General features: G+C 42.0%; 1 protein-coding gene across 1 annotated transcript; it reads right to left on the reverse strand.

Annotated features, from left to right (window-relative positions):
• Positions 1-297: 297 nt before the first annotated feature.
• Positions 298-7,160, reverse strand: LOC124595051 (protein charybde-like). Its single transcript, XM_047133616.1, has 4 exons — positions 7,003-7,160; positions 5,470-5,656; positions 3,017-3,178; positions 298-982 (listed from the first exon to the last, which is right to left on the reverse strand). The coding sequence occupies exons 1-4, from the start codon at positions 7,109-7,111 to the stop codon at positions 901-903; spliced, it is 540 nt and encodes a 179-aa protein (XP_046989572.1). The 5' UTR covers positions 7,112-7,160; the 3' UTR covers positions 298-900.
• Positions 7,161-11,612: the final 4,452 nt, after the last annotated feature.

The following is an 11,612-nucleotide window of genomic DNA, read 5'->3' on the forward strand; positions in this document are numbered from 1 at the left end:
ACCCATAAAGTTCTAGATTTATTTTCCCATTGAAAAAAATCTTTAATTTCATGATCTAAGTTTTACTTCTGTTTTGGATACTTAGGCTTCTCAGACGAATTGAATCTCTCGTGTAAGAACATTATTTCAGCACAGGCTGTGTTTACTAATAATAACTCTAGCCATTCTTTAACTAACAAGCACAGCCTATGCAGGAAAAACGTTCTCACACAGAAAAAATTTTTCTTACTTTTCATGGTGGGACCTGTCTCTTTCAGGAATTATAGGGAAAGAGAGGTGAGATGAAAAAACAAGTAGTATAATCAAACATCTTGCTTTACTTCTGTTTTCACATAGTTGGAAATAATCCAAAACACACAAATAAAATATTTATAAACAACAATTCAAAATCTTCTTTTTCAAAAATAATGTATAAAAACAACGATAATACTTCGCAATGCGAGCTTCCAAAATGGTAGCCGACTAAGTAGGCACAGCAAAGTGAAAAATCAGTCTTCAGACAAAAATATGAGCAACATGGATGAACTGAAGATGAGTTCGCGCACCCAAGGATGATCAGTGTAATTATTTGGTGCGCTCAGGTCCTCTGGACCAATATAATGAGAGAGACTGGACATACAGACACTTCCAGAGATTTCTCAAATGTATTTTAAAAAGCAGGAAAAATGAGGCTACGCTCAGATGTTCATGACAGTGTGTGGCGGAATGATACGTAATAAATACGATGAAGATGATACGACTGGGACAATGGCTTCGGTTGATTGTTTCGCACCTTAGAGTTGCTAAACTGGCGGGCGTTGATACAGAGGCGATGGTTCAGTCTTGAATCTCCAGAGACGAGGCGTCGTGCTCCAGGCACTTCGCTCTCCAGCTCGAAAGACGTCGGCGGACCAGCGCTGATCACGAATAGGAGCGGAAGAGGCGCTTCTTGCTGAGGGTGAAGTCCCGACTGAGGACAAGCGCGCCGCCGCTGGTGAGGTTCCTGCGAACAAAATTACGTTTAGCTTTCTCCCGAACTGACTCACTGGAGGCGTTTTCACCGCAAGTGGCCATGAGCGTGGTGGAAAGCACGTGCGCACTCGGCAGCCCGCTCTCGGTTCCGTGAAAGTGTGCGAGACGCGGGGGAGCTGAGGGATCTTGCCGGAGGAAACGGATACGTAGAAATAATACGGCGAACATATTTATTCAAATCCACGACTAATTTCCTGGAGCGTTATGTACCATACGCGCACTTTGATATGAGGCTGATGGTACTTGCCGAATTGGACCGGTATGACTGCTTTTTGGTCGCTGTTGTCTTTAGCTGGCAGAGACGCCGTGTTTAGAGCGTTTACGTCTACGAAAATACGAGCGACGTCCAAAGTTGAGATCTTTTACGTGTTAAAATCTGACTTAACTGAAACAGAAACACAGCTTTTCGTTAAAATGTCAGACTCATTAAGCTCGGCGTTGCCTGCTGCCTGGAGTGGACAGTGACTAGAAAAGCAGTCAAGAACAGCGTCATTCGATTTCTGCAGATTCATCTACCCTCACCAGTCAATACGTCTGTAATCTTCTGAGTGTCTATACAAGTTGGTGAGAAACAGTCTGAAAAGCTTGAAGGGAAGTTGTACTGAGAAACAATTGTTGAGAGAAAAAAATTCATACGTCATGCTGTTTCCGATTCAGTTACCACTGACGTTAGCCAATTAGGTCGTTCCGCACGCAAATTCAAGCAACCGCACGCGCTAAAATGCGACAGTGCGAATACTGTGAGTCCCGTGAGTCACCACTTGTTCAAAAGCTCAGTACAAGTTGAAATATGTCTTTTTCGAACGTGATACATTTAAGCTAAGTAGGCACAACCTACGTTTCTTTTGAGCAAACCAAACGAAGAACAAGTGTGGCGACGCTGTCTCTGGCTGGCTGCTTGAATTTGCTGACGTAACGACCTGATTGGCTAACTACAGTGCTAATTAATTCAGAAACGGCACAACGTATGGAATTTGCTTTTTAACAGTTATTCCTCGCACAATCTACCAATCTACCCTGTAACATCCTTACAAACTTTTCATACTGTTTCTTACCATCCTGTATAATATATACCATTCGTACGAGGATCTATGCACAGCTACACGTAGGCAATAATCTATAGTTCATTGGCTATTTCTGTTCAAGAATGTCTCTTACTGTCGAGAAATGGAACTCAAACATATTTTGATACTTCGAGACGCTTCAGCTTTCCTGTACTTCTAAGTCAAAACTATTCATTAGAGCCAACTAAACACAGTTTTCTCTTCTGCAATCTTATATATGAATGTGACTGCTAATTTTAGTTGCAAACCAATTGTTACGCTATTTGCTTAAACGGTAGTCAAAAAGTAAGACTCTACTCAATAACCCTAAATATTCAAACAGAAGTGAACAACATTTATGCAAGTAAATTCAAAATCTTAGCACTATTGCATACTCTAGCGTATTGTAACCCTGTGCTTAAATTAAGATTTTCACCAACATATATCACGTCGTGGATAAACCTGTAAATTCTAATACGAAGATTAAGAGAATTCACTCGTTCCACAAAGCCTGCAATTATTCGCATGGCAAAAGTAAGCGGTTTTCATAGAAAAACGTGGCAGACTATGTGCGTTTACAACGGGAAGAAAGACGAAAGGAGGACAGAATTCAGACGGTAACTATAGCTTACATTGGATGTAACCGATATGAAACTGCCTGGATAACAATCATCCAATGATTTACTTAAACAGATAAGTTTTATGTGTTGGTGCTTGATATTCACAGCAGTAATCAAACTGTTATATTACAAAAGCCCCCAGAACTAGTAATGCTATTCTGAAGCGACTTGTCCAACGGAAAACACTTATTGCTTCAGAGACTCAAGGCGGATTAGATTTATATTACAATTTGGGAGATTTATCTCTAATGTCACATTCACCGACTCCAACTAGCGAAAAGTCCTATGTTGTTCACAGAATGTCTACTGGAAATAAGTTGAGGTGAGATAAGGTGTACTTACTTGAGGAACTGCGGCAGGGCGGTTTTCCAAGAGGTCTCCTGCTGGAGTGTGAGGAACAATTCGAACGTAGAGACAGTGTCCGGTGCACATTTCACGGTCGTGAGGCGTAGTCGCTCTCCAGACTGCTTTCCTGAATCCAAGTCGACATGCAGCGTGCACCCTCTGTAAAACACGAAAAATAACCATTGGCAAAAAATACTATAGGAAAAAAAATGTTTGTTAGACTGTACCAGTCACACTATTTCTGTACTTAGTATGTGAACGGCACTTATTTTGGTTGGGTAAGAAAAAATGAAATTATGTTTGCTTAATTTAGTTTTTTCCTTTAACCGTTCTTCTGCCGTCGGGCTTCGGAGTCTAGTGGTAAGAGCGAACGTGGAGGTTGTAGCATCACAGCATCGGATCCCAGTCAGATACCAGAATCTTTCGGTCCGCTTTTACGCTAGCCTTCACCTGCCACTGATGTGAAGATATGGCACGAACAACACGTGGTTCCGATTCCACGTTAAATTGCAGGTCCCCTTTCCCCAAATGGATCACTGAGGTAGATTAGGGACACACAAGTCACCGAAGTGGCGTCCATTTGGGAGAAGTTGCAAACAGGAGCCTGAACATCACACACCAATCCTGCTATACTCATTTACTTTAACTTCTTCCATGTGGCTACACTTATGTGCTAAGAAAAGTACCCGCTCGCTAGTTGCACAAGTGGGGCTAACTGCTTTACGATTATGGTGCAAGAGATGCACAATGAAGATTCTTTTACATAGTGCTCTTGGAATATGCGTCTAGGGATGAAATTCATACATTCAGCTAAGAACCTGTTAAGGTTACTTTGTTGCGAGACGTAATGGTAGATCAGTACGGCAATGTATGAAGATCCAATACTCTTGCGAAGAGTATCAGGGACCACACCTGAGTGGATGACTTAAGTGCAACCGTAGTGTTAAGAGAGATGGGCAGGACATGCATCCATTCGAACAGATTCGACTGCTACGGTCGCAGGTTCGAATCCTGCCTCTGGCATGGATGTGTGTGATGTCCTTAGTTTAGTTAGGTTTAAGTAGTTCTAAGTTCTAGGGGACTGATGACCACAGCAGTTTAGTGCTCAGAGCCATTTGAACCATTTTGAGATAGTAGATTAACCAACGAAGTTCCTTTCTGGATTCCAAGAGAAGAGAATGAGATGGTGACCACGTGAAAGGTGGGTAGATATTAGAAGCTTTCAGGAGGAACATAGAGCTCTACTACAATGCACGGAAAAATCTAACGGAAAAGACTTTTTTATTCTCAACTTATTGATCACATTGGAGATACTTACAACAAATTACCGGTTTCGGATCTTATGAGTCATCATGAGATATAGTATCTAGTTACAAAGTAATACGTCAAACTTCTGCCTAACGTCGATCTTTGTCACTTGTAATCAACTGCCAGTCAGGTGACCAAGATTGGTTCAAATGGCTCTGAGCACTATGGGGCTTAACTCGAGGTCATCAGTCCCCTAGAACTTAGAACTACTTAAACCTAACTAACCTAAGGACATCACACACATCCATGCCCGAGGCAGGATTCGAACCTGCGACCGTAGCGGTCGCGCGGTTCCAGACTGTAGCGCCTAGAACCGCTCGGTCACTCTGGCCGGCCATTACTATTAGCCCAGTTATCAGTTATTGCTTGCCAAAAGGCACAGTTTTTCTTATTGGCCGGCGACCAAGATTGGTGTTAGGTGGCTGTTCGACGACTTATTTTTGCAAGAAGACTCCAGACCTTATGATGACTCGTAGGAACCATAATCGGTAAACTGTTGTAAGTCCATACAATGAGATGAATACAAAGGCGTATTTTACTGGAAGTCTAGAGGCCATTTCCCAGTAAACATCTGATTGATGACAGCGATGATACAGAAGAAGCGTGGGGAGAAGATCTACCCTTTTTCCATATCGATAATACTAAATACAAGCAAACTACTCGATTTACAACGTCCTATATTCCTTTAAAAGAAAATGTAGACATTCTATACTGAAAATTTTATCAGAGTAAGCGCTATTGGTAAATTTTATTGAATTTCTGGTACTTGCAATTAATAAAAGCCACTAACAAGTTATTTGTGCAAACTGCAGAAATCGTAAATTCAAACGTTCGTTGGTTCCTAATACAATCGGTGAGGAAATGCTCATATCAGTCTATTCGTGTGGTCAACCAACTATATCTTATTTAAAATTTCTTTCTCAAGAGGCAGGTATTTCACATATGATTAGTAATCAGTCAGTCTAGAATGACCAGTTCTGTTGCGACGAACTTTTGGATTTTAAGGTATATGTAAACACCACCACTGCTGCTTTTAACAGCAGCTGAGGAGGTGTTTCACATTCACCTTAAAATGTTAACAGCCGTGGCAGCAGAATGTCGGGCATCCACAAAATTATTGCCGGTTGAACTGGTTGCCTTACCTGAGTCCGTAGGGCTCGGTGCTGGCCATCTGGAGGATACGTTCTGCGGCCGAGGGCAGCAGTCCTGGGGGCAGTACGACGTCGCCCCCGTGCGCCTGCCGCAGTTCCGCCTCCACGCGCCGCGACAGAGCGTCTCGCGCCTCCACACAAACGTCGTCCAAATCTTCTGGCCTCTCGCTCTCGCCATCTAATCAAGAAAAGAAGACGCTCATCTCTCTTCCCGCCCCGCTCATCTATTCACTATTTCGAGGGAAAAAAATAATAGTATTGTTTTAACAAACGTCTATGAGAACTACATTTGCGTTTCCTTCTCCTGAAACGTGTGCGTTTAAACGGCGGCAAGTTAATGGAGAAAAGGAGGCAATCATGCGCTTGGTTCCATGGTGCGGTGTTCATGCACTTTGCATGAAATTCATATCGCAAACATACTGTTAGATGGCTCTTCCATGTAAAGTTCTGTATGAACATCGCACTGCTTTTTAGCTTGGCACTACTGGAGGTTTACAATTGACAACGTGTAACACCGTTAAGCTGCTGTTAAAATATTCTCCTGGCGACCGGTTTCTGTTTAAGTCTGTTTTGTGCACAGTTTGAGGCAAAAAAGGGGTATTGTGTCAAAACGTCGACTGGGGGGATCGATCTTTTGAAATTGTGCTTATTGTTTGAAGTCATAGTATTCTAACATAACTCTTGCTGTTAAACCAGACTATATTGGAAAAGAATACTTTTTAAGCTTAATATGTTACAAAGTGTTATTTCTAAAGTTTATCAAAGCCATGGAACAGAAATAACAGCATACTGCCGAAGGTGTTAATGTCCTTCCTCCACCTGCAAACCAGTGCACTAATGTTGCCGGAAGAACGAAAAGTTTATCGTGCTATCTCAAAGATAGTACTACTTGGCATTCACACACCCAAAAAACTGCCTCAGTGGCCACAACTCCTAGAGCCAACTTGGGATCAATTTCCGTTTTCAGTATCTACTCATCTAACGAGTTAACAATAGGCACACCAATGTATCGTCGACCAAAGAATTGAATTGGTTGTAAGGAAATTTTCAATCTAAGTATGATAATCAGCCAGACTACATCATGCTAAATTTTCGGACTTGATATACGGTTCACATGAGCAAAATGTAAGATACGTGATCAGACATTTTATTTAAATAACATCTCACAGTAGTTCCCGTCACAAGGGCGGGTGGCTCACCCAGCAGAACGATGGGGAGCGAAACAAGACTATGGCTAGAATGCATTTCGATTGCTACACTTTTGAGGTAATTTTCATCCTCCACGGTCTAGCAAATACTGCAAATTAATGACCTGTTCTGAAAATACTCCATCCATACAGCAGTTTTACAGCAGATTAAGGGAAAAGGAACGAATATCACACATTGTAGCAATTACAGGGGTGTTACTACAAGACACGTGAGCAGCGCGTACCGGCGAAAGCAAAGCTGCAACTAATGATAAATTAGCATTTGAAAATTTAGGTAGAGCCACAAATTCCCATTGTTGAGGTGCAAGCGACTTACCATAGAAACACGAGAAATCGACGGATAGCGGACACGGCAGCACTTCCATCGCCTTCTCGAAAGACGCCGGCGAATCACAGTTAAGCTCAGACACCACTCTTTTCACCATCTTGCGTTCGCGATCAGCGCACGACTAGTAGCGTGTGCTCACCTGCGGCAGAATATCAAGACCCGACCTGTCCCCACCACCGGCGCACGCTCGGCTGTTTCCGCCGGTCATCGGCAGCAAGCGCGAGCCTAGGCGACGGACGTGGAGTCCTCCCGAGTCAGCGCTACCGGCCGCTAACGTTTCGGATGATGCAACAGTGCGTGCAACTTGAATGTTGTGAAGACAAGCAGCTGCAGGCACGTCTTTCTCGGCAAGAACTTCACAATTCGTTCAGCAGTTTCATTGCACCACGTATGCAATTGTTACTTGTAAATGTATGATCCGATACCGGCTTACTGGCAGATGCATAGTGGTAATGTACAAGAATTTCAGGAGTGAAAATGCACATCACTCACTGCCCGTGATAGACACAAGCCGTGCCAAATCTTCATCTACATCTATGTGAATACACTGCAATTCACACTTAAGTGCTTGACAGAGCACTATACTGTGTTTTGTCGTATATTAATGCATAGTGAAATCAGACTCTGTAAATGAGAAAAATTTAGCCCACAGCAAAGGCAAAGTATTAACTTCTCCAGACAGTGAGAGTGGTTTTCATACAAAAAATGCACTTATTTTTTGACGTTTTCCTCTTCATGGACAATGTAATTATCCCAATGCTTTTCCAGTCAATGCATTATATCGTTAAAGTGCTGGAAAATACTGGTGTTGAGAAATATTGGTGTTGTGAAATTAATAAACCATGTCGATATAGTTTTATAATTTATGAAACAAAAACTTTGCAAAAATGTATAAACTAAACAATATTATAAACTGCGGATGAACCGAACGAAGTTGTGCTGACCGGCCTGCTCTACGTTTTCCCGCAGTTTTCCTAAACTACCTCCGGCGAATGCCAGGATGGTTGCTACTAGAAACCCACGACCGACTCCCTGTCCCATTCTTGTCTAACAAAACCTGCATGTATGAAAATGCTTGTATTTATGAACTGTGTTTTTTATGTAATACGACGATATGTCCAAAAGCCTTGTAAAATTGATCCACGGATGAATGGAACTGTTAGCACAACAAGAAGAATTAGTACTAGTAGTAATATTACTGTCATGCCCTCCTTATTGGTCTGAACACGTCTCCCTGTCTCACATTCAAATCGATGCCGCTCTAGGTGTGAGTCACAAGGCAAATCTGCTGAATACGGACTATGTCCCACCGCTATGTAAATTAAACCTCGTTTACTTTCGTTGTCGCCGGCCGCGGTGGCCGTGCGGTTCTGGCGCTGCAGTCCGGAACCGCGGGACTGCTACGGTCGCAGGTTCGAATCCTGCCTCGGGCATGGGTGTGTGTGATGTCCTTAGGTTAGTTAGGTTTAAGTAGTTCTAAGTTCTAGGGGACTTATGACCTAAGATGTTGAGTCCCATAGTGCTCAGAGCCATTTGAACCATTTTTTTTATTTTCGTTGTCAATACTTTTTTGTCCTGATGAAATATGACCTTTTTTTCCTTTCTCATCCCAGTCGTCTTCTCTCGTATTTTTTATCCATTTGTTGTAGCAAACTTCCCTATTATTCTGCCACATGTAGGACAATAAATAAGACCTCCTTTGAATCCGATAAAACGCTGCCGCGTCGTTTTGACAGTGAAATCGACTACCCTTTACTTTGTTTAGAGACATCACTTTCCACCCACTGCTTCGATTACTTTTTCATTTCTGGCTTGAAGAGATGAACTCACGTCACTTCTAAAGTGACGAATCGCCGATGAAAATCGGTCCGTTGCAGACACTGCCGAAAAATTCTTTTGTTTAGAAGAAATGATGCTCACATCAAACAAGAGATTTCTCACAGCTATGAAAAATGTAACGTACTTTTTCTTCTGATAAGCGTTTGGCATCATCTGTTTCATACATCTTTAATAGTCGACCATCCACTGCAATATTGTGCACTTCCTTGATATTTTAATTTGTGCTTTGAGTTTTGGGGCATTCTTCACATGTGATTTTTCAGGAGAAGCCCGGCACATTCAAATTCTACTTCTGTTGAACATGAAGCAGCATATTCCGTGCTAAGTCATATGAACAGACTATTCTGCAACGTATGCAACAACGTATTAACGCATAGTTTCATTGGTAATGATATCCCTGAGCCATGCTTTGAAATTTTCACCATATCCTTATCAAAACATGTCAGCACAAAATTTTGCCACACTCTCTCAAATATCTCTCTTGTACAAATATTTTCAAATATTAAAAACAGTCGTATGTTGCACATTGTGCTTAATTAACCGAAGAACGACGCGTTTCGCTCAGCCACGGCATCTCAAGAGCGTTGGTGACAACAGTCATGGAAGCGCAGAACAAGACCACACGAACAAGCTCGGACCAAAACAACGCCTTTGACACGTCCGCATTTACACAGAGATTACATGTGGTTTCTTACACCAGTGACATCACATATGCCCTCTAGGGTTTTTATTTTTGATACTGCCTGTAACATTCATTTCCAAGAGCTGATTTCTTACTTCAGAATACTCGGAATAGGATTGATCGCTTTGGATCACACTGTACATTAGCTCTATTGTTTGGTACTGATATCCTACGTTAAATGAAGACGACGTAATTAGCTCGAGATTGAGGTACTTCTAGTTGATTGTGTGACCTGTGATCCGGCAATAACAGCTGTCTCTCTAAAGTGTTCTCCTGTAGGTGTGTGGTCACTAGTACCTACTGTTAACCTTTGGATCCACACAATTCCACTTGCAAATTCACCCACAGTTCATACATTGTTCTTTCTACCGACATGATCCTCTACAGAGATGATCACGAAAGTGTAGAACTTAGACGAATCCATAAATACTACAGGACGTTAGAATGTACAATGCCATTTTAACAATTAAAAGTGAAATAAAAAGTGTAAGTGAAGACCATTTCTTACGGGGTATTCGCTACAGAAAATGATCTCTCCTTATATTAAACATCGTCACGTTTTATGTTCTGCATAGTGGAAAAAACAAACAGTAACATCAATGCTGCCGGCCGAAGTGGCCGTGCGGTTAAAGGCGCTGCAGTCTGGAACCGCAAGACCGCTACGGTCGCAGGTTCGAATCCTGCCTCGGGCATGGATGTTTGTGGTGTCCTTAGGTTAGTTAGGTTTAATTAGTTCTAAGTTCTAGGGGACTAATGACCTCAGCAGTTGAGTCCCATAGTGCTCAGAGCCATAACATCAATGCAATTTCGCAAGTTACAAACTGAACAAATTTTCCAGCGACGTGCGATAGCAGCATAGTAGCAAAAGCCACGATTCAAGAGAGCTATCAGTCAACGTAATAGTTCGACTTACACTGTTGCGTTATAATACAAGCTGACGAACTGTTGTCACCTGACTTGAGGGGCTTGACGCGGCAACGTGATATTGGCTACGAAACATCACGGAACCTGGAAGCTCATTGTGAGCGAGGTGAGCATACGGAATGATTCATCGCCATTTGGTACAGCTGCCTAGAGAGCAGGTGCCGGAGGCCTCGCAAACAGCTGTGCGTGTGCTGTTTTTCCCGAAAGTACCCCAAGTTAATGTGTACCTTCATTAGTGTCAGCACACGGAAGCGACTAACCGTTAAGTTGTCAAGGGCAGCGAAAGATTTCTGGTGCAGATAAACGCTCTTGTTGGAGATTCCTCGCGACAGCCAATGCAGCACATTCGCGAAAATTACTGTGCGACACGTTTCACAATATTTACTAGAACAGTAAACGTACAGTAAGTCCTGGCCCGGAAAAATAATAACAAAACAATTACAATGCAACTTGTTTATAATTATTGTACATACTGTAAGTATAAAATGTTGATACTGGACTTAATAGTGTATTCTGAGGGTATTTTTGTATTTTGCTAAATATGTTTATGTCCTGGTACATCGCACTGCAGCCACATCTGTGCAGTGTTATTCAACTGCTCGCGTTTCCTTCCTCCAAATTGTACTGTCCGTTGCCATGTAGGTGTTCTCGTTAAATTTGTTTTCAACCATGAGGAACTATGTTTAACACATTACTTGCTGTAATACAACAAGTCATTACGTTCTGAACAAAATATTAACACGTAGTAGTTGAATAATTGGTTCTTGAGTAAAAAATCAGATCATTTGAAAGTATCAAGTCACTGTTCACATTCCTGATTTTAATAAAAAAGCTTGTATTTTGGCTTCAGAAAATTGACCATATCTAACAAATCTCTTTCGTGAATCTGTGTGACCCATTGTTGAGTAGAGTCAAAGTCGAACACAGTGAGACACTAATCTTGCTACTTCCAAGCACAGTACAGTCAAATTCACGTCATTTCTATCGTCAAAGCAAATTTTGGCTACAACGAACATGCGAACCACGCAGATCATCACTGCAAAGTCTCAATGATTTTTAGAATATTTCGGTTTTTCATAGTTCGATGGAATTAAAATCCTTGAAATCATCGTTTCTCGCTCCCTCGGTTGTAAAATTTTATCCTCCGACAAGT

The sequence above is a fragment of the Schistocerca americana genome, chromosome 2, assembly GCF_021461395.2.
Source record: "Schistocerca americana isolate TAMUIC-IGC-003095 chromosome 2, iqSchAmer2.1, whole genome shotgun sequence".
NCBI classification, from domain to species: Eukaryota; Metazoa; Arthropoda; class Insecta; order Orthoptera; family Acrididae; genus Schistocerca; species Schistocerca americana.